General features: G+C 43.6%; 1 protein-coding gene across 1 annotated transcript; it reads left to right on the top strand.

The window, feature by feature from the left end:
* The first annotated feature begins 2,513 nt into the window (after positions 1-2,513).
* Positions 2,514-20,599, top strand: FAM170A (family with sequence similarity 170 member A). The gene is made up of 7 exons (XM_082834980.1): positions 2,514-3,315; positions 12,662-12,813; positions 14,095-15,527; positions 17,879-18,019; positions 18,816-19,542; positions 19,815-19,873; positions 20,478-20,599. Exons 3-6 carry the CDS (start codon positions 15,458-15,460, stop codon positions 19,819-19,821), a joined length of 945 nt encoding a protein of 314 aa, XP_082691106.1. The 5' UTR covers positions 2,514-3,315; positions 12,662-12,813; positions 14,095-15,457; the 3' UTR covers positions 19,822-19,873; positions 20,478-20,599.
* The last annotated feature ends 3,167 nt before the right edge of the window (positions 20,600-23,766 follow it).

Raw genomic sequence — 23,766 nt, 5'->3', positions numbered from 1 at the left:
TCAGAAGAGGAATATTCTACCTCCCTCCGTGGTGAGTGACACCAAATCAGCTGGAAAGGGCTCTCATTCCTAGAGCTAAGGAATAAGGAATCTGGAGCTCACTGATACTGTACATACAAAACAAAACAAATCTAAACTGCGATATAAAAGCAGCGTTTAAAATTAACCAAGGGAGGCAGAGCTTCCTGGATTTGGATTTGTGGGTGGCAAGTATCTGGGTGCACTGCCCTTATTTTACTGTCCAGAGTGAGGTAAATAGTCCCTGCTCTGAATTGGGATTTTTTGGGGGAGCCATTCTCTCCCTTTACATTCCCAGCATCTTCCTAAACCATCCTGAGTCCACGTCTTTTCTTTATTCTCATTTTATTGGAACCTCAAAGAAGATCAGAGGTCACCTGACAATTTGAACTCTGTTTGTAGGAAGGTGTTTCTCAATCAAGACAACACTTAAAAGGCAGCATGACCTGGGGAAAAGAAGGTAGTCATCTGGGTATCAGGAGATCTGGAATTTTCTTTTCTGATAACTGTGCCACCTTACCAGGGAAGCTCCCTTCTCTACCTCTAATCCCTGCTCTCCCTGTCTACGTCCGTCGGTCTGTTTCTTTGTAAACGGGTTTTATCTACGTGATCCCTCTTTCTCTAAAGTTCTGAGTATATAATTTTTTGGGGGGGGGGTGGTATGCAGGCCTCTCACTGTTGTGGCCTCTCCCGTTGCGGATCACAGGCTCCGGACGCGCAGGCTCAGCGGCCATGGCTCATGGGCCCAGCTGCTCCGCAGCATGTGGGATCTTCCCGGACCAGGGCACGAACCCATGTCCCCTGCATCAGCAGGCGGACTCTCAACCACTGCACCACCAGGGAAGCCCTGAGTATATAATTTTGAAAAGCTCCTCCCACCCAAGGAGTTTCTTCAGACCCCAAGGAAAAGTCTCTAGTTGGGAGGGGAGATATTTTCCCATACATTTATTGAGCACCTCATGTGTAACAGGTGCAAGTCACTATTCAAAGCATCCTTTATGTGTGTCATTTAATCCTTAATGATGATGATAACACACACTTATATAGAACTTCCTCGGTGCCAGACTCTGTTCTAATTAGTTTACATACATTTACCCATTTAAATCCTCATCACGAAGTGTATGAAGTTGGTAATATTATGATCTTCCTTTTGCAGGTGACCATTGAACCTTAAAGGAGAAACAAACATAGTGCCCTAGGGCCTAGGGCTGATCTCAATATTCATAAACCAGGACAGGACAATCATCTTCTCTTGACAGATGAGGAAGATGGGGTTCTAACAGGCTAAGGAAAACTGCCCACAGTCACAGAACAAGTAAGTAGCACACTTGGAAATCAAACTCACGTCTAATTTGTTCCAGAGCCCACATTCTTTCCATTTTGCTGCTTTGCCTCCCAGAGACGGTTTTACTTTGTCATAAACCGCAGAGCAGAGCGTGGCACTTTTAATGAAGGAAGAGTTTGCCAAATGAAAAGCAGATTAATGAGATATTTGGGATGCTTTGCAGTAAATAAGTCTCTTTCAGAATTCTCATCTTCTCCCACTCACATCATTAAAGCCATAACAGTAACAATTACCTCAGCCTGGTTGAGGCCGTGTGGGAGTGTCTGTCGCCCTGGGAAGACACTGGGGACCCACAAAACTTCCCTTGAGCTGACTGAGCCATAGGTCAGAAATTGGATATATCAGAGGTTGGCTTTCCCTGTCAGAGCCTCATCTTGCCCCTCCTGTTTTCTGGTTGTGTCTTGAAACACGGTTACTTGAGGAGAGAAATAGAGCTTAAAATTGGGTCAACATTAAGAATATTAGAAATGTCAAGGTCAACCTGTTCTCCGAGACTTAGAGCACCATTTGAACATGATTGCCCAAGACTTGAGTAGAGTCTATCTTTTTTCTTTTTTATAATAGGTAATCTTAGCTATTCCCTGGGAATTAAAAAAATATCCCTTTGAAACTGAGAGGCCAGAGCAGAAATGTAATTATTTCTATATGATATACAACTGAATTTAAAGCCAAATGCTCACATTTATATTCAAGAGGAATGTGTGTCTGCTTACACTGGTGTTGAGGGTCTGGGGGATGTGAAGACAAGGAAGTCCCAGGCCCTTTCTCTAAGAGCTAGGAATCTACTAAGGGAAATGGGGTGTAAGCTGTAATAATCTGTGCTGCGAGGGGAAGCATATCATTTACTGCCCATCCGCCACAGACCAGGCATTGTGTCAAGTACTTTATACAAGGACATGGCAAGATGGATGTATTAGCCCCATTTCTAGGGGAGGAAAGCAAGACTCAGAATAAGTTGTCCTGGGCCAACAGCACTTTATGAATATGGCTGCGATTCAGACTCAGGTGGCTCTAATGACATACTTTCCCCTAGGATTTACTGTTAGTTAGGCAGGATCCATTTAATGGTTTAACGTATTAGGTATCCTTCATGGTATTTAAAGATTCATGAAATTAGCTCACCAAGTTGCATGACGTTTTGAGATGACAATTTTTGACCTGGGGTATTTTGAGGAGTCATGGGCAAATCAAATAATTTTCAGCTTTTTCAAAGGAATGTACAAAACAGAAAACTTTACCCATTTCTTGTGCTTTTATGTTGGTGGGGTGAGGCTTACGGATGGTCTTTGGGTGAGGGATAGAAGAGGTCTGGATAACCCGGATAGCTACATTACTTGGTAAGAAATAATGGTTTTGAAGTATGACTTGGCTACTTTAGAGTGGCTGTATCAGCTCAGTAGGAGTTAGCAGTTTGATGTGGCTACCAAAAAGCCGGTCTTAAGAGAAGTATCTCTGGTGGGGGAGGTAAGAACCCCACTCTACTTTGCCTTGGTCAGACCTTAGTTGGAATACTGTGTTAAGCTCTGGGGAATGTAGACTAAGATAAATATAAAGCAACTAGGACACATTCAGGAGAAAGTTTGGATCACAATGTGGAAATGAAATCTGGACGTTTAGGGAAATAGGGCTGTGTAGCTGAAGAAAAGACCTGAAGGGCTGAGATAACAGTCTTCAAATATTAGAAGGATTGTCTTATGGAAGAGGAATGTTGATTTTTTGTTTTTTCTGTGGCCCTAAAAGATGCAACCAGAAGCAACAGGCTCTGGGGAAGTGGATTTGTCCTTACAAGGAAGAATTTTTTGTTATATCCGCCTAAATATGTTTTATCTGCCTAAATATGTTGAGTTTATTTTTTGTTTTGTTTTAGAAAGTGGTGGATTCCCAGTCCCTGAAGGTCCTAGGACGTGTGCCAAGTAATTACTTGGTGGAGCCATGGCAGAGGAGATTCAAAGGTACCACGGACTGGATTTCACAAGCATCAAAGTCCTTCCCAACCCTGGGCATCTCAGTACTTGTGGACTGTCCTTCCAGGCTTTGCCTCCACCTTTGTCACTAGGGTTGGGGTATGTTTTGGAGGGACGGGTAGATGGATGGGTGACAGGGGATAGGAAGAATGTACAATGGCAAAGCAGTTACTTGGTCCATTCAAATTCGGTCTGCCTTTCCGATATGCTCATTTGCTTGCCCTGAACTCTGGGCACCTGGAGGCCTTTGCTGTAACTGTTTGTGATCCTCAACATAGTACCCCATCTCATGCAACTGGGTTCTTATAAATGTTATTTGACAGTGATTTTTATCAGGTATCAAGTATTGTCAGGCTCCAATAGTAAGCGAATCTAACTTTGCCGTACGTACAAACTCTAGGTTTGTAAAGCTTGTGGCTGCCTCCCCTCTCTGGGGAAAGACAGAGCCTGAATTCTTTTCCAAATTTCAGTGAGATGGAAATTTCGGGACACCCATGAGACAGAGAACCAGTCAAAGAGCTTCACACTTAAAAGTAGCCTTAAAAATTACCCATATGCTAGTTGCACTACTCCCAGCTCCCTGTCAGGTAGCAATCTTCAACTGTTTTGAAAGATCTCTAGCTCTTTTTATCCCATTAAGGACTGAAAGGGATTGACAGAAGGTTTTTGCTCATAGTCTACAGCTGAACTCTTGTGTCAACAGTAAATATTCTAGCAGAAGGAGTGGTGGGGGTTTGATCGTTTCACTGCTTTCTGCAGGGCAGACTCTGTGGGCTCCTGGCAACATCTAATCTTCAGTGACCCCGGTTGTCACACCCAGGAGTAGGTTTCTCTCTAATCCTTTTCAGAGCTATGAACAGCAGGGAAACATGATTTATAGACCAAGAGGCATTTTAATCATGGGATTTGTGAGCGTTTCATATTCCTTTCCTCATTATGGATACACTGCCCATCCTTTGGAAGATACACTAAGATGTTGGTCAGATCCTGTTAACCTCATTTACTTCCATGAATTCATGTCAAGTGTATTACGTTCATGGAGGAGATTTTCAAAACCCTACCAAATGGGTTTAGAGGAAGATGGGGCTAACTTCAGATTACTTCTTTAGGCCAGAGGTTTTCCTAGGCACCAGTAATCTTCTGATTCTGCTTTCTAAGGCTGCTTCCCTTACTTACAATTCATACATAGAAGCTAAGTCCCTGATGGAAAGGTGTTCTTTACAGTTGTGGGTTTTACCTCAATCTCTGGGCTCCTTTAAAAATAAACTTCGAATATTCTTCTCAACCCTAGTTATTTGAACTCTCTGAGTCTCAGCTCAGTTTATTAACATTATTAATTTGAAGTGGATCTGTATGTCTTATGTCCTTAATACATTGCTTCACAAAGGGGTACCAGCTCAGGAAGACTTCGTCTGTTGCAAATTTATGAGGAAGTTGAATATTTATTTTTGGTACTTTTTCACCACCTCCCCAACATCTACCTCCTGACCAGATACCAGTTCTTCTTTTTCCTGTCTCTACATTTCCAATCCCATTAAAAAATGGCCCAATTCTCAGCCTGTTTTCCCCTAGTCCTTGCTAAAACAATGGCTGATGATGGTTTAAGTTAAGGCACCACTTCTCATGAGGTTACTTGTATTTTAATAAAAATCTTTGAAGGGTAAATATTCAAAGTACTGCTTCTCTATGGTTAAATTTTAGGCAGTGTAAAAAATAGTTTTAGATGGAGATGAAAGGAGTTGGGTGGATTACACAGGACATGGGATGAACAGGGCTGTCACTTTTGTTCAGTTACATGAGCATGGTGACAGGCAAGCATAAATGCAGAGATGGCATTCCTGTGCTGGTATGGGGAAAAAGAAGAGAGGCCACTGGTCAGGACATTGTTTGGCCTAGGGAGGAAGAAGATCCAGTACTTTGGCAATTTATTTAAGCTTTTGTTTTTTTGCGGGATAGGGGAGCTCATACTTGAAGCCGAATCCGGCCTCTGTACCCTAACACTGAATTAAATCTCAAGACAGAGTTTTGGGTGAAGTAGAAAAGAATAGCTTTGTTGCTTTGCCAGGCAAAGGGGGGCTAGAGCAGGCGATTGCCCTCAAAACTCTGTGGCCCTGACCTGGAGAGGGTAGTGAGGAGTTTTATAGTAATCGGTCAGAGAGGAGGGCGTGATCAGCTCATGGACATTCCTCTGATTGGTTGGTGGTGAGGTAAGTGGGAGTCAGCATCATCAACCTTACGGTTCCAACTGGTTCTGGGGTCTGCGTGTTTGTGGGTAGTACACCATTAACTTCTCCCAACTAGTGGGGGTTTCAGTATCTGCAAAACAGCTCAAAGATATTGTTATGTGTGTCCCTTGAGGGGGAACCAAGACCCTGCCCCAAGGCTGCACTATTGTTTCTTTTGACTATTCCTCCCTTGTCTCACATCCCCTCCCTTCTCTAATTAGCAACTGTTTGAACCTGCTCATTGGAACTCAGGGAAGGTCATGGAGGCTGAATGAAGCCTATTTCCTGTAATCAAGAAATGGGGGACACTTTGTGCCCAGGAGCCCCCAGGGTCCTGCTAGGGATCATGCTCAGTGCAAGGAGATGTGGAAAATCCAGAGATAAGGAATCTTGGCCTCTACTTTCCAAGGGATCCTGCTCTATGTTGTGGGGGAAATCAGACACATTCGTTAAGAGTCTGCCCGAGTGAAGAATGTGAAAAGAGTTATCACAGAGGTACAACTTACATGCTGGGAAGATGTGTGGTCCATTCTCACTGGGATATCTGGAAGGGCTTCTTGTAGAAAGTGGGATTTTAATTGGACTTAAAAACAAATTGTACTTTGAAAAATTATACTTTTGAAAGAAATGACTCAAGCAAGCGCCTGTCCTCTGATAGAGGGAGGGAAGTCTGGCCTAGTTGAGTGGAGGCGGGAAGGTGAGTGTTATGTTTAGTCTGGAAAACTCGGCAGGGTCTTCAACCCTACGGGGCTTTGAATGTTCGGTTGAATATTTTAGGTTTTATTCTTCTCGCGTTGGGAAGCCATTTAAGATTTAAGCTGGGGAATAATATTCTTAAAGAAAATACCTATGACCAGGATGAATTGAAGGGAGGGAGAAACGACATACTCATTTATCTACAATTTGGGGAAGAGAGGAAGATCATCTCTAATTCATTAGATGTGCATTGTATCAGCAGGAGCGAAATAAGCAGCATATCTTGATACATAAATCCTCCTCCCATATATGCATTCTTTTTCACCAGGGAGCAAGTATTTGGCAGCCAAGTTATCTTTAAAGTAATAATAAGAAAGCTATTTGGAATAAATGTTTCAGAACCATTTGTTACTTTGCACAGACCTATGAGCAAATAGGATTGAGCTAAAGCATTTACAGTGGTATGTGGTTCTGCAGGGGCCGCCACACTATTACATATACTTTTATCTTGGCTAAACTCTAGCTGTTGCCACTGCTATTACTCAAAGAACTGAAGTGTCAACAAGCTAATCAAAATGGCAAAATGGGAGTCAAGAGTTTTTCCCCCTGTTTCTTAAAGACTTAGGAAGATTGTTTCCTTTTTATTCCCTATATTCAGAACATAAAAGCCTCCCAGACATCTAATCTTGACTAGGTCAACCACTTCAAAAGGCAGTGGGATTATTTTCCAGTTGCTTTTCAGTTTAAGGCAAGTGTTTTAGGGGCTTCCAAAGCCTCCCTCCTGAATCAATTTATGAAAAAAAACAAAAACAAAAAATGAAGTAAAGGCACTATTAACCCAACCACATTGTCTTGGTATAAAAATCCTAACATAGCATAGTGGAAAAAGGTTCTGAATCATGACCTAAGAGATCTGAGTTCTAGACCCAGTTTTGTGAATGCATAGCTTGATGGTTTTGTCAAGTCTTATCTTTAACAGGGAGGGATTAGAATTGTTCTGTATGGTTTCTGTACTATTCAGTAGTATTGTTCACAATTACTTTTCCCTAAGGAGTTTAGAAAATGGAGAGACGTATGATAATGTTGCAGGAAGAGGGACCTCTTCCGGGGCCCAAGAGTGGGCTCTTGTCTACCACTCAGAAAAGAATTTTCTGAGGAGACACACGTGCTGACAAAGCAAGAGACTTTATTGGGAAGACATGTCCGGGCAGAGAGCAGCAGGGTAAGGGAACCCAGGAGAACTGCTCTGCCCTGTGGCTCGCAGTCTCAGGTTTTATGGTAATGGGGTTAGTTTCTGGGTTGTCTCTGGCCGATCATTCTGACTCAGGATCCTTTCTGGTGGTGCACACATTGCTCAGCTAGGATAGGTTCCAGCGAGAAGGATTCTGGGAGGTTGGTAGGACATATGGACTGGAGTCTCCTCTCTCCTTTTGACCTATCCCGAATTCTTCCGGTTGGTGGTAGTTTGTTAGTTCCGCGTTCCTTACCAGGACCTCCTGTTGTAAGATAACTCGTGCAAGTGGTTACTATCGGGCCTGGTCAGGGCAGGCGGTTTTGGGCAGTGGTTTCCCTAAAAATAAAATTGTGGTCAACAGTTTTGGGTGGAAGTGATGTGTGTTACTTTGGGGCCAGAACTCACACTGCCAGTGTGAGGCTCCAGAATTCTTTCTCTCTACAAAGATGACTGAGAGAGGTGGCTTTGTCAAGCTGGGGGCAGGAATAAGGAAAATGAAGAGCAGAACTCCTAGGCAGCCCATGATGGGCATGTACAAGGAGCGGGAAATGAACCTTTGTTGTTTTAAACCACTGAGATTTGGAGGAATTATTTGTTACAATAAAATTTCAAGCTTATTCTTTTTTTTTTACATCTTTATTGGAGTATAATTGCTTTACAATGGTGTGTTAGTTTCTGTTTTATAACAAAGTGAATCAGTTATACATATACATATGTTCCCATATCTCTTCCCTCTTGCGTCTCCCTCCCTCCCACCCTCCCTATCCCACCCCTCCAGGTGGTCACAAAGCACCGAGCTGATCTCCCTGTGCTATGCGGCTGCTTCCCACTAGCTATCTACCTTACGTTTGTTAGTGTATATATGCCCATGCCACTCTCTCGCTTTGTCACAGCTTACCCTTTCCCCTCCCCATATCCTCAAGTCCATTCTCTAGTAGGTCTGTGTCTTTATTCCCATCTTACCCCTAGGATCTTCATGACATTTTTTTTTTCTTAAATTCCATATATATGTGTTAGCATATGGTATTTGTCTTTCTCTTTCTGACTTACTTCACTCTGTATGACAAACTCTAGGTCTATCCACCTCATTACAAATAGCTCAATTTCGTTTCTTTTTATGGCTGAGTAATATTCCATTGTATATATGTGCCACATCTTCTTTATCCATTCATCCGATGATGGACACTTAGGTTGTTTCCATCTCTGGGCTATTGTAAATAGAGCTGCAATGAACATTTTGGTACATGACTCTTTTTGAATTATGGTTTTCTCAGGGTATGTGCCCCGTAGTGGGATTGCTGGGTCATATGGTAGTTCTATTTGTAGCTTTTTAAGGAACCTCCATACTGTTCTCCATAGTGGCTGTACCAATTCACATTCCCACCAGCAGTGCAAGAGTGTTCCCTTTTCTCCACACCCTCTCCAGCATTTATTGTTTCTAGATTTTTTTGATGATGGCCATTCTGACTGGTGTGAGAAGATATCTCATTGTAGTTTTGATTTGCATTTTTCTAATGATTAATGATGTTGAGCATTCTTTCATGTGTTTGTTGGCAGTCTGTATATCTTCTTTGGAGAAATATCTGTTTAGGTCTTCTGCCCATTTTTGGATTGGGTTGTTTGTTTTTTGTTATTGAGCTGCATGAGCTGCTTATAAATTTTGGAGATTAATCCTTTGTCAGTTGCTTCATTTGCAAATATTTTCTCCCATCCTGAGGGTTGTCTTTTGGTCTTGTTTATGGTTTCCTTTGCTGTGCAAAAGCTTTTAAGTTTCATTAGGTCCCATTTGTTTATTTTTGTTTTTATTTCCATTTCTCTAGGAGGTGGGTCCAAAAGGATCTTGCTGTGATTTATGTCATAAGGTGTTCTGCCTATGTTTTCCTCTTAAGAGTTTGATAGTTTCTGGCCTTACATTTAGGTCTTTAAGCCATTTTGAGCTTATTTTTGTGTATGGTGTTAAGGAGTGATCTAATCTCATACTTTTACAGGTACCTGTCCAGTTTTCCCAGCACCACTTATTGAAGAGGCTGTCCTTTCTCCACTGTACATTCCTGCCTCCTTTATCAAAGATAAGGTGATCATATGTGCGTGGGTTTATCTCTGAGCTTTCTATCCTGTTCCATTGATCTATCTTTCTGATTTTGTGCCAGTATCATACTGTCTTGATTACTGTAGCTTTGTAGTATAGTCTGAGGTCAGGGAGGGAGCCTGATTCTTCCAGCTCCGTTTTTCGTTCTCAAGATTGCTTTGGCTATTCGGGGTCTTTTGTGTTTCCGTACAAATTGTGAAATTTTTTGTTCTAGTTCTGTGAAAAATGCCAGTGGTAGTTCAAGCTTATTGTAGTTCAAGCTTATTGATATGGTCTTCAAAGAGTATAACTGGAGCTTCCCTAGTGGTGCAGTGGTTGAGAGTCTGCCTGCTAATGCGGGGGACACAGGTTTGAGCCCTGGTCTGGGAGGATCCCACATGCCGCCGAGCAACTAGGCCCGTGAGCCACAACTACTGAGCCTGCGCGTCTGGAGCCCGTGCTCCACAACAAGAGAGGCCGCGACAGTGAGTGGCCCACGCACCGCGATGAAGAGTGGCCCCCGCTTGCCGCAACTAGGGAAAGCCCTAGCACAGAAACAAAGACCCAACACAGCAAAATTAAATTAATTAATTAATAAACACCTACCCCCAACATCTTCTTAAAAAAAAAAAAGAGTATAACTGGGATACATAGGGAAAGCCCTATGGATATAGAAGGTCCTTCTTTTTACTGAATTAAAGTTTAAGTTTTCTATACATAAATGTCAAAGCTGCTTTGAGGGGAATTGTTTCCTATCATTGGAAATACTGAAATATGGACTGGGCAACCTCTTGAAGGCAGTGCTGTAGAAATTGAAGGTGGTTTTGTGATATAATAAGAAATAGATATTTGGTCTTCAATTGTTCTGGCGCAGAGCTCCTAAAACCCTTGGAATTTCCTAAGTGCCGAGGGCAATAAAGGTGTCTAAGGACGGAGGCTTGTTGCTAGTAGAGCCAACCAAGTGATTAGAGGGTTGGAACTTCCATTCCCACCGCTCTGAAGTGGTCAGAGGGGCTGGAGGTTGAATCATTCACCGAAGGCAAATGATTTAATCATGATGCTTATGTTAATAAGCCTCCATAAAAACCCAAAAGGAGGGGGTTTGGGTTGCTTCTGAGTCGGTGAACATGTGGAGATACGAGGAGAGTGGCATGCTCAGAGGCCATGAAAGATTTAGACACTTTCCCTATGCTTTTTACCTTATGCGTCTCTTCCATCTGGCTGTTCCTGAGTCTATATATATATAAAACTTGTAATATGTAGTAAGTAAAATGGTCATCTAGTAAGTAAAATGTTTCTCTGAGTTCTGTGAGCCCGCTTTGTGTGAATGGATTAATCAAGCTGAAAGCAACATCTGGTTGGTCAGAAGCAAGGATGGAAACCTGCATTATTTGCTACTGGTGTCTGAATGTGTGTGTGTGTGTGTGTGTGTGTGTGTGTGTGTGTGTGTGTGTGTGTGTGTGGTAGGAGCAGTCTTGTAGGACTGAGCCCTAATCTGTGGAATCTGACGCTATCTTTGTGTAAATAGTGTCAGAATTGAGCTGCATTTGTACAACCCTCAGGTGGTGTCTGATAATTGCTTGGTGATACGGGGAACCCCCTGTGCCTCCACACTAGACTTGGTACTACAGCTGACTCTTGAGCAACGTGGGTTTGAACTGCGTGGGTCCACGTATAGGTGGATTTATTTCAGTAAATACACATCCTTAGATTCAACCAAATGTGAATCAAAATTTCTATCCATGGTTGGTTAAATCTGCATATGCAAAACTTGTAGGTAAGGAGGGCTGAGTATATTATGCCATTTTACATAGGGCACTTGAGCATCCGTGGATTTTTGTGTCTGCAGGGGCTCCTGGAACCAATCCCCTGAGGATACTGCGAAACGAGTATAGAATCTTAGGTTGGAACAGAGAAGTTCACGGTCCATTTGAGGTTAAAAGTATTCAGAATTACAGCTCCTGAGGGTAACTGTTGCGCCTCACCTTTGTGCAGCTTGTATGGTTTATGAAGTGTTTTCTCCAGTGTTAACTTACTTGCTCTTCCGTGGATAGCAAAATGTTTATTCACTGTACCTTTCATAGTGACTTCGCAGGTGCTAAGAAAAATTTGTTTGGGGAAATAAGCTAATTTTTTACCTGGATCCCATAGCTATTCTGATAGATGAGTAGTGGTATCTCATTATGGTTTTCATTTTCATTTTCCTAATGGCTAGTGCTATTAAACATCATTTCATGTGCTTATTTGCGATTTGTATATCCTTTTCAATGAAGAATCTCTTCATATCTCTTGTCCATTTTCTAATCAAATTGTTTATTTTCTTACTGTTGAGTTTGAGCGTTCTTTATATGTTATAGACTTACTTCTTTGTTGGCTATGTAGTTTGTAAATATTTTCTCCCAGTCTCTAGCTTGACTTCTTATACTCTTAAAAGAATCTTTCACATAGCAAACGATGTTAGTTTTGATGACGTCTAGTTTACCTAGTTTTCCTTTTATGGTTCATCTCTTTCCTGGTTTATTGCAATAGGCCCACTGTTCTCTCTGATTCTGACCTTGCCTTCCAAATGTCTGTTCTTAACAAAGCAATTAGAGTGATCTTTTAAAATGTAATTTCTCATTTGAAACTCTCCAAGCTTCCCACGTCACGCAGAGTAAAAGCCAAAGTTTTAACAGTAGCCTATAAACCCTATATAATTTGGTTCATCATTATCCCTCTGACTTCCCCTCTTACCACTCTCTCCCTCCCTCAGCCACGCTGGCTTTCTTCCTGGTATTCAAACACGCCAAGCAATCCCTGACCCAGACTCCAGTCTCTTTTTGCCTAAAAAATGTAACCTTGGCTCTAAGCTCCCTTATTGCCCTCAGGTACTACTGAGATGAGGCCCTTTTAGTGAAGCCTTCCATGATCTCCCATTCAGCATAGAAATTCCCCTATTTCCTATGTCCCATATCCAGTTTCTTGTTTTATTTTTCATCACGGTACTTGCAAATATCTAACCTACTAGGTATTTTACTTATTTTTAAAAGAATTGTCTATCTTCTCCTCTAGAATTAAGCTCCTTGAGAGAAAATCTTTGTATCTCTTTTGTTCTTAAATGTTTAAGTACAGAATCTAGAGAGCCTGGCACATAGGAGGGGCTAAATAACTGTTTATATCATGAAGAATGGACAGAGAAATGAAGGAATGACCAAAGTATGTCCCAACCTAGCTGGGGCTTGCTGTGATGAATCCATTGCTTCTAGGTTGGACAACCTGAGCTGGTACGTTTGGCATCGTCTTTCCTTTTCTGAGGGGAGGTTCATTTCTTTCAGAAATTCAGGGTCTAAGAAAGATGCCTAAAGAATCGTCCTCCTTGGAATGATGGAATTAGAACTTCTAATGAAAGTTCAACTCCTAAGGAAGTGGTGATCATCAATGGTTGTTATGCTCTTTGTTGAAAGGTTGGTGAGGAGCATTGTGGTTCCTCATCATTATGGATGGAGGGACCAAGCTGACAGTACCTGACCTCACCGATCAACCTTAACTTCATTAAAAATCAGACAGGGCTTCCCTGGTGGCGCAGTGGATGAGAGTCCGCCTGCTGATGCAGGGGACGCGGGTTCGTGCCCCGTTCTGGGAGGATCCCACGTGCCGTGGAGCGGCTGGGCCCGTGAGCCATGGCCGCTGGGCCTGTGAGTCCGGAGCCTGTGCTCCGCAACGGGAGAGGCCACAACAGTGAGAGGCCCGCGTACCACAAAACAAACAAAAAAACGGACAACTTTTTGTACTTCCTGTTGCAATGCAATAGGAAAGTACACAGCATCACTTATAAAATAATCTTGTAGTAAGATGAAATCGAATCTAAATCTAATTAATTCTCTAGCTGTAACTACCTGTTTATAAGAAAATAGAGGTAATAGGGAACATCTTAAATGACATCACAGGAATACAATCAACAGATTCCTGTGGAAAATTCTAAAGGATAAATTACTTAGTTTCTTCAACAAATCAGTGCCAAAAAAAAGGGAGGGAGAACTGTTGTAGACTAAAAGACACATTGACATATTGCAAGGTGTGGACCTTCTTTAGATCTTGATTTCAATAGATCATGTATAACAAAAGACATTTAAACACATTTGGAGGAAATTGAGTATGGCTTAGTTATTGTGGTAAGAAAAAATGATAATTAAATTTGTTGGGTGAGATAATGATGTTATGTTAGAAACAAGTTTTTATCTGTTGGAGATAAATACTATGGCATGTAAGGAGAAATGACATAATGTCTGAGATTTGCAATAAAAAACAGCACTTGTCCCACCCTCCCCAAACTCCTAAACCAAAATAAATACACAAAAAACTAAAAGTGTGCGAGTGAGTGAGTGTGTTTGTGTGTGTGTGTGTAGCAGAACAAGAATGGCAGACTTTTGATAATTGTTGAAACTGGGTGATGGGTAAATGGTGCTGCATTCCTTTTATATCATTCTCTTTACTTTGTGTATGTTTGGAAATTTCTACCCCCAAAAAACTAAGAAGAAAAATCCTCCTTGCCCCATCTTTTCTAGGGATTCTCCAAGAAGCAGAAAGATTTAATCTCATCAGCAAACCCTCACAAGGCTGAAGTTGTCCTCTCTTCACTCTCCTGTTGCCTGAAACCTTAAGTCATTCTGCAGTGCCCTTTCAAATTGGGACCCGCCTCAGTCCATGTGGTATTTCTAATGAAAGCAGTGACTCCTGGGAGTCTACCTCGTCCCGTGCACCAATAATCCCACTGGATCCTGGCCACTACCTCAAAATGAGGTGTCTCTAATTCTAGAGTGGAATCAGGAGGATCCAGATGCATTGCCACTTATAACTGGTATAAATTACAGCCCACAAGCAGAGGTGTGCAAGAAACAGTACAAATTTTTTTTTTTATAATTCCACGTAATTTGTATTTTAAGCCTCGATCCTGCTGGTGTCCTGTTGGGATTTCTGCCATCCCTATTTGGAAGTCATACAGGGCCAAGCTTTTGAGGGAGTGGGTGGAAGCATGATCATTGTTGACTGGAGCCCACAGTTGTAAGTGTAGACGTCCATCAGCTCGGGGGCCATGCCTCCTTTAGGTTTGGTGGCTGCTGTGCCAGGCATGGGACAGGTTGCCATGATTCTGCTTGTATGCATACTATAGCCATCTCCTTTTAGAGTTTTTGCCCCGTTTACCCCTCCAGCCACACTTGAGAGGCCTTTTCTCCTCCAGGATTTGCAGACATCTCTCTCTGACTTAATTAGCACATTTCAACATTCCAGTAGGGAAACAAGACAGTACCTAATTTCAAAAACCTGCTTCTGTTATGTTTCTGCTCAAGTATCCTCTCTTTTCCATGGAGTTTGTGATTTTAGAAATAAAAGCCAAGATCTTCAGCATGCTATTTCTGCTATGCCCTGCCAGGCTCTTCCACTGGCCAGAGAACATAGGGTCTGCTACCCACCTGAATGCAGAAGGGAAAGGGTGAAATAAAGGAAGAAAAGAAAATAAACAGGAACAGATTAACATCTCAAAATATCCTGCCACATTGGAAAGATGTGAGAGTTGAATTCACGGGAAAGGTTCTACTGGGAAAAAGGAAGTGTTCTTGAAAATGGGGTCTGTGCTGTTGCAGAGACTGTTGAACCTAGGTCCACAGAATGCTCTGAGGTCATCCTTGAGGTCAGAGAACTCTGTTGTGGCCGTGGCAACCTTTGAAACTTAGCAGCCCTGGTGAGCGCTAGGCAGTACTGCCGGTTCACTAAGTGGTCTAAGTTCTTCAGCCATTTAGGAGACTTGACTATTTTTATTTGTATTGAATCATTTCAACGGATTTCCCAAGAGCCAAGAAGGGCCAAGCTGTAGGGAAGAGGAGGAGTTGGAGGTGAGGCATCTTCTAAGGGAGACTTCTAGTTGGTACGATGAAACAGCGACAAAAGAGGAAACATCTGGAAAATGAAGAGTCCCAGGAAACTGCTGAGAAGGGAGGAGGTATGTGGGGGGGGCAACTTGTCTGGGGCACATGGGTTTCTGCCAAACTGAACCTTCTCTAGGAAGGGGGGGTTACTGAGAACGTGTCACCTGTGAAGCAGGGAGCGAGAGACCTTGTCTCACTGATGCTGCCGTATCCATCCGGAGGGTCCCTGTGGTGTGAGACGGCACAGAACGGGCCAGATGCCCCTGGGAGATGGGAGGTCAGCTCCGCCGGTCTGAGGACTCTCTCCTGGGGCTGCCGGGCCTGGAGCTTTGTCGGACTCACAGCAGGCTGCATCCTGCTCGCACAGACCTAGAGGTGCAGCTTTTCTCAGTCCCCGAGTTGTCTCTTATTCTCTTTGATCTTTCCCTGGGGTCATGAGGTGTGGGATGTGAAGGATGCAAGGATGCTGAGAGAGACCCATGAGTTGGTTGGCCCCTTTTACCAAAGTGGAAAGAGAAGCCCCATGAGTTGAAGGCCTTGTTGAAAAATACCTTGAGAAGTGGAATGCAGTTCAAAAGAAGATTGTTTGTCTAGGGATGGTGTCATATTGAAAGCAAGGAAGTTTTATTCCTTCAACAGGAAGAATTTCCCAAAGGAAATCAAGGGAAGGGAAGGGCTTTCCAGAGACTGAGACCACGTGGGCAGGGGTGAGAAATGTCCTCAGGGTCCTGCGGGGAGCTCTGAGAGCCACGTGCCACGTGGTGCCTGCGTGCATTAAATGTAGGCGAGTAGCTTGCCCTGGGAGAGGGGTGGTCATGTGAGGAAGTGGAGCCCACCCCAGAGTTCCAGCTAGAGGCCTCTGCCCCAGATTAGAGCCCAGTAGCTCCTACCGGGCCCAGGGCCCTGGAGACTGTAGGATGGGCCCTGGGAATGGAGGTCTAGACAGCAGGCAGATTTTCAGGCAGTGGCTGGGACAGGCTGGGGAAGGCAATGACTGCCCCTGCCCCCACCATTCAGAATATTTTTCTCTATGTTCCTGTGTGTGTGTGTGAGAGTGTGTGTGTGTGTATGTGTGTGTGGTAGTGGAGAGAAGAGCGGGATGAATGGGGGTAGAGTGCTTATCAGATATGAAGTCTGCGTGGTAAAGTTCTTGTCACCCTGCCTGGACCTGGGTGACACTCGGTGTATGTAAGAGTGTATACAGAATTATTGTTAGGGGTGTTTTATGAGACAGTAACTCATACACCCATGTACACTCTGATACAGCAAAAATATCACACACCCCACATATGACTTCCTCATTAAACCACACACAGCACATGTAGGTGTATACAGGCATCACTCCTGTACTACATTCTCATACAACCCACCCGTATCACAATCCTCTCCTCCAACACCAAACGCTGGAGATGAGATATGTATATAGACACACACACTATATATATATGACACACACACACTATATATATATGTATCTCCTCCACTCTCGCACAAACACAGCTAACTTCAGCTATCTCTAAATACCTCTATAAGAACCAGTCACATGTCATACACACCACACTTATAACACATTCTTGAGTAATGCCAGACCCGCTTTGTACAAACCACAGTAAACCACAGTCTCACTAACCCATGTCAGGGTTGCCAGATAAAATATGGACTATCCAGTTAACTTTGAATTCCAGATAAACAACAAGTAATTTTTCAGTAGGAGTATGTCCCAAATATTGTATGGGCCATACTTACACTAAAAATAAGTAAGACCAAATAGTGCATGGGAATACTTACACTAAAAAATTATTCTGGGTTTATCTGAAATTGAAATTTAACTGGGTGCCCTGTATTTTTGTTTGCTAAGTCTGGCAACCCTTATATACTTACCACCAGCTGATGTATTATATATTTATTGTATTTTTGTTTAGTGTTTGTCTTCCCCTACTAGAATGTGCAGCATTACCAGAGACTAGAACAATGGAAGAGTGCCGGATACATAGGAGCAGCTGCTTACTGAATCTTGGTGAATGAAAGAATGAACACACACCATAAATACAAGCCACACCATGAAATGAGGAAAAGTTACATGTCCCAGAATTCCTGACTTGTGAACAGAAACCATGCACACAAAGGCCACAGACACAGATAGACACATCTGCACTGTGCTCCCCACGCCAACCCCACACTTACCACAGACTTAACTGATACACATCACTCACTCTTCCCTCATACTCAGTCACCACCGAGGCCTACATTACCAACAAGACACTGACAGAATAAGTATTGATTTGAATTAAATACTGGAGTATCCGCTGGGAACCACACTCTCAACTGTGTGTATTCGCTGCACCTGACACGTGTCAGACACTCAGTAAATATCTGTGGACAGAGGACTGATGAACCCACCCTGAGCCTTTCATTCCTCGCTCAGGAATCTTGAAGTCACAAGAGGATCCCCCTCCGCTTGGATCCACTGTGGTGGCCCAAGGCTGCAGCCCAGGGTCAGGGGAGGTCTCCTCTGCCTCTGAATACTTCTCCTATGCTTCTTCTCCACGCAAGCTCATCTGCAGTGGTAAGGGCGCGGGGCTCCTCAGGTGAGGGGCTGCTTGGCTGTGAGGCAGGAGGCACACAGATCCCAGGGAGGCTGAGAGGAAACCCAGGGTCATCAGAGGTGATGAGGGCTCTGTGGAGGAGCCTGGGCAGGATGGCTGAGCTGTTACGAGGGCAGGGGTCCCAGCTGAGTCTGGGGGGCGTGTGAATCCTGGTACCACCATGGTGGGGAAGTCAAGGAGCAGGGGCCGGAAAGGTCTGGGCTTGAGGTGGAGGGCAGAGGGACCGGATTAAGCATCTTCAGGGGGAAATGTAGGGTTTGTCTTTGCCCTTCATCTATGAGTTCTTCATCATAGACCTCCAGCCTGAGAGCAGGACCATCCAGCTGAGGTCCACACAGCTCACACATACATCCGCCCTCCAGACACAGCCCTTCTCAGTGCACACATAAACCCCAGGCACGTGATCCACAGTGCTCTTCTCCTGCACCACAGCCCCATTCCACAAGTAATGCACCACCGATATTCCCAAACTCACACTCCTTGTCGTACACGCATCCTTCCGCATCCCTCACATACCACAGCCCTCACCACCATACTCCACACCCCTGTATACAGACACCGCTCCGGTATCCCCCCACGCGCAGATGAAAAGCCCACAGATGACACCAGATACACCACTCCATCCTACGGCCAACAGACACCAAGCTCATGACACAGCTATGTCAGGCAAATGTCCCTCCCTCGTCTACCACACCTGCTCCCTCAGCTTCCGGCATGGCCCATGCATGTTATTATGTTTTTAATTTCCTTTTTCAGAAATCCAGAGATTACATCGAGACACTGCCCAGCCTAGAGCACCCCTAGCCCAGGTTCAGGAACAAGGGGAGACCACTCCCCCATCACAGTATGTCTCCTTCTCATCCTCTTCATCCTATGAGGACTCTCTGTATACAGACGAAGAGGAAAGGGGCATGAAAATATTCTACATGCGGGTACAAGTGAACAAGGGTGTAGCTGTCTCCTGGATGATGGAGAAACCCTTGGAGTTGCTAGAAAAGCAGCTGAGGAGAGAAGAAGTGACCCTTCCTGAGCATGTGTGGGTAGGCAATGCCATCTCTCATGTGTCCACCAGAAACCTGTCTGACAGTGAGCCCACTGGGGAGGAGAATGAGTGTGAGGAAAGGGCAGAGCCAGACAGCCCATCAGGGTCACCCGCAGTCAAGGAGACGCCCAGGGCCAAGACACCGGACTGGCTGGTGACCATGGAGATGGGCTTCAGGTGCATGGCCTGCTGCCGGGTCTTCCCCACCTTGGAGATCCTCCAGCAGCACGTGCAGTACAGTGTCCAGGACGGCTTCAGCTGCCATATCTTTCATCTCGCCATGTCCCAGCTGACGGACAATGTGGAATCCGAGAGCACCTCTGAGGAGGAGAAAGAGGAGCAAGAAGAAAAGGAGAATGAGGGGCAGCAGCCCATGGGGGAAGACCTCTGCCCGAGGAGCCGGTGTCCAGTCTATGTGTTTCATTCTCCGAAGGACAGGAAGTGAGCAGGGGCTGGGGCTGCGGAGGGAGCTGTACCTTCCCTGAGCCAGTCCCGTCTCACCACCCCAGGCTCATGCTTCCATAAGGGAGAGTTGGGGGCTTTAGCACCTCAGGGGACAACTGAATGGGAGAAAACTGGCTCCCGTGCTTCTGGCCCAGTCATTTAATAATAAAGTCATGACTGTAAGTGGGAATTTATCCTGAGCTTTTCAGCTCCCACAGGAAATTCTCTTTAGCTAAGAAGTGTTTTTCTCTCTTTTGATTTCCACACAGCAACTGAGATTCATGGGACAGAAGATCCCGGAAGACGGTGTGGCCTTCTCTTGGAAGAGGTAAGGCTGGAGGCTGGCACAGTCTTCTGAGCCTATGTCACGAGGGCCCAGAGGAGTCTAAGGGAAGGGGCTGCAGAGATGTGCTGGTTTACCTAATGGCTGTGCAGTTGCGTCGACTTGGGGACACACCCAGCACTTCCAAAGGAATTGACCTCTGTTGACTTAAACAAGAATGTGGAGCGTTTTGACTAGGAGTTTTCTCAGGCCCTGCACGGTGGACCTCAACTCTAAGAGGATGTACTTCCAGCAGCTCCTTCTCGGCAGAGAGAGCCAGGAGTGGTCTGAAGAGAGGACAGGGCCCCTTGCAGGACCAGAACTTTGAGGTCTGAGAGCCTTTGGCCTGAGCTGAGATCTCACCCTGACCACTGTACCTAGCCTTCTGGGACAAAGGGGAATGTGAAAGAGAGTCACGTGGAAATGAGGTCCCCCGAGATATGGAAATGTTCCAGAACCTTCGTTGTGCGGTAGTTGATCTGGAGCCAAGCTCACTGTGCTGTGTGTGGCTCTGAGCTTTAAGGCAACGCTGGAGGGTAACCCTGACCAGCAGAGCTTATAGTGCTTCTTGTCTCTTCCTGTTCTACCTCATTTGTTTTCTCCATTCCAGGGAGAAGAAAGGACCCTCAGGATAGTAGCAGACAGAATGCCGTGGTCTGAAGGAGGATGAAGGGACCAGCACTCAGTCTCACATTAATATAATGTTATAAACATCATATGCAATAAAGGGCATTTTCCAAACCTTTCCTGGATGTTTTATTTAATTACATTTTTCTATCTATGCATCTATCTATCAGTCATCTACATCTGTATCTTTCAAGGTTTGTGAACAAGCTTTCGCATAAGCACTAGAGACGTCCGCCAGCATTTTCCAGAAGGAGGCCTGGAAATTGCTGGGGACTTCTCACACATAGGGAATGGCCACAACCCTTGCCACACGGACTGTGTGCGTGGCCCTCCTGACTTACTCCCACTCTCTCTCTGAATTTCCTGAGGTCTGAGATGGGGGTGCTGGCTGGAGGTAATGGTCACATGCAGGCTGAATCTTCTCCAGATTCTGATTCTCTTCCTGGGCATATCGTCCTCAAGCACAGTTTCTATGTCCCTGGCCACACTGATCTCTCTCCTTCAGTCCTTCCCTCCCTCCCTCTCCTGCCTCCCAGTGCAGAGAATACTTTTTACATTTGAGACGAGATTTATTTTTTTGTTCACAGAATTCTCACCTGTTCTACTGTGGCCTCCGTTTTTAACATTCCAAAGCTGAGAATTTTCTTTTTTTCTCCCTCATTTCTGCTGAGTCTTTACCTTCCTAATGCAGTGAACTCAGAGTGCCTAGCTGACTGGATGGGGAAAAAAATCCAGGGAGCAAAGAGAAATAATAAAAAATATATCAGTTAATTTTTCATAGTGTTATCCAACTATATATTTTTAAAATTTAGGAATAATATTAGGAATATTCTCTTTATAAAAAACTGAATTATTGGGCTTCCCTGGTGGTGCAGTGGTTAAGAATCTGCCTGCAAATGCAGGGGACATGGCTTCGAGCCCTGGTGTGGGAAGATCCCACATGCCATGGAGTAACTAAGCCCGCGCGCCACAACTACTGAGCCTGCGCTACAGAGCCCGTGTGCCACAACTACTGAGCCCACGTGCCACAACTACTGAAGCCTGTGCGCCTAGAGCCCGTGCTCCGCAGCAAGAGAAGCCAGTGCAATGAGAAGCCTGTGCACCACAGCTAAGAGTAGCCCCCGCTCACTGCAACTAGAGAATGCCCACTGGCAGCAACAAAGACCCAATGCAGCCCCAAATAAATTAATTAAAAAAAACTGAATTATTTTAAAGGGTACAATGTATAAAAGTACAATAAAAGTCCCCCTTCATAACCCCCCAACCCCACTCTCAAGACTACTTCCTTTTGTAGAGATTATTGATCACTAGCTGTCTGATTTCAAGACTTTTGGTTCATGAATTTACATATGTAGGTGCTTTATATGTGATTTATAGCTTTATAGAGATTTTTTATTTATAAATTATATCATACCATATCTATTCTAAAATTAACATTTTGATTGGAGATATTTTAATGTCTTTAATATAGAGATTTAGTATAAATCTTTGCTGTAGGTCTATCCCATCTTTTAGGCAAATGTTATTTATTTACTTCTAGTGACAAATCATAATATAATTATTCCCTTATTGATGGACATTTCGAGAAAGATACTCTTTTTCTCCTGCAATTGTCTTGTGACTTTACCTGTTAACCAGATTGTGTTTCTTCTAAGTATTTTTGATTTATAAATTGTGCCATACCATATCTATTCTAAAATTAACATTTTGATTGGAGATCTTTTAATGTCTTTTATATAGAGATTTAATATTAATATTTTAAATAGTCTCCAGTTTCCCTGTGGATTATTGACCTTTTAAACTCTGTACTTCAGTTTTCCCTCAATACCTGTAATTTTGTCATGGCTATTTCTGTACTTAAAGATGAGTAACTATATGATTGATTTCTTCATTTTTTTTCCATCTCTTTCCAAGGTACTGAAGTTGATTGTGTCTTATGAATTAGTGAAAAATGCTAGTCCTTGAGTCAGGACATTGGGCCCTTTACCAAGTAACTCAAACTTCCTGGGCTTCAGCTTCTGTATGTGTGATCAAGAGGCTTGGACTAGCTGACTTTTCAAATGCTGTGTTTCTTTGATTCACTCTCACTTACTGATCTGCTACTTAAGAAGAGGGTCTGTTCTCATAAAGTAAGAACGGTCTTTTTTTAATCCTTGGGTTGGGCAGAGTTTAATTGGTCATACTTAGTTTGTTAGTTCTATTTACTTTTACATATGCTTAGCTCTAAATAATTTATATAGCTCTTGTAACTATTTTTAGATTTTTTTTTCTTATTTTCTTTTACAGTTTCTAATTTCTTATCACCAGTGTAGAGGAGCCTGATTGGTTTTTAAAATTTATTGATCTTGTATCTGTCTGCCTTGTTGAACCATCTTATTAGTTCCTACTAGTTTATCTGTGGGTTCTTTTGGGTTTCCTAGATAAATGAGCAAATTAAATGTAAATAATGTGTTCTTTGGATAAAGTTTATTTTCTTGCATCTATATATATATATACAAGCAATATGTTGAATTGATTTAAATATTTAAATACTTACATACCTGTTATCATAATCTAACATTCTTTATCTTATTTTCTTTCAATCAATATTATGTTTTCAAGATTTATCCACGTCAATCCATATAGATCTAGGTCTTTTATTTTTGACTGTTTGATATTATTTCGTCACATGCGTATAGCATCATTTATTTTCCATTCAAGCATTATTGGACAATTGGATTGTTTCCCTCCCTTCTCTAGAACAAACAATGTTTCCTAGAATCTCCCTGAAGATGTTTGACAGTCGAGAAGGGCCAGGCTGCCCGAAGGATTCCTACTTGCTTTTAGCCACCTTCCAACAGGCCATCTCCAGCCAGCAATTTGAAGCACAGATGAAATGAAAACTCCCCCAAATGTGGAGATCTTAGGAGCTTCCTAGAAGGTGGGAGGTTAATGATAGGCATCCTGCTGGGATCCCAGCGGAGTCTGAGCTGGCCTGAACCTCTTCCTCCTCCTCCATCTCTCAAGAGAAGTGTGGAGGAAAGACTTCAAAAACCGTGAGTAGGCAGAGGGAGAGATATTGGGGGCCGAAGCTGTAACTGAGGTCTTTGAGTGGGCTGTGAGGACGCAGAGCCTCTAGAGAGCCAGGCTCTGCCTTCTGAGAACTTCTCCCCTAAGGATGCTCATGATGAAGGTGATACCAGGCATATACAGCCGACTTGGTCCACACTGTCACAGAACGCCTTATCAGAATCTCTTCTTGTTCATACACTCTTGTGTCTGTTACTTGGTTA

Source organism: Leucopleurus acutus (assembly GCF_964270905.1).
Source record: "Leucopleurus acutus genome assembly, chromosome: 3".
In the NCBI taxonomy this organism is placed as follows: domain Eukaryota; kingdom Metazoa; phylum Chordata; class Mammalia; order Artiodactyla; family Delphinidae; genus Leucopleurus; species Leucopleurus acutus.
This window is presented reverse-complemented; position numbering and strand designations above follow the sequence as displayed.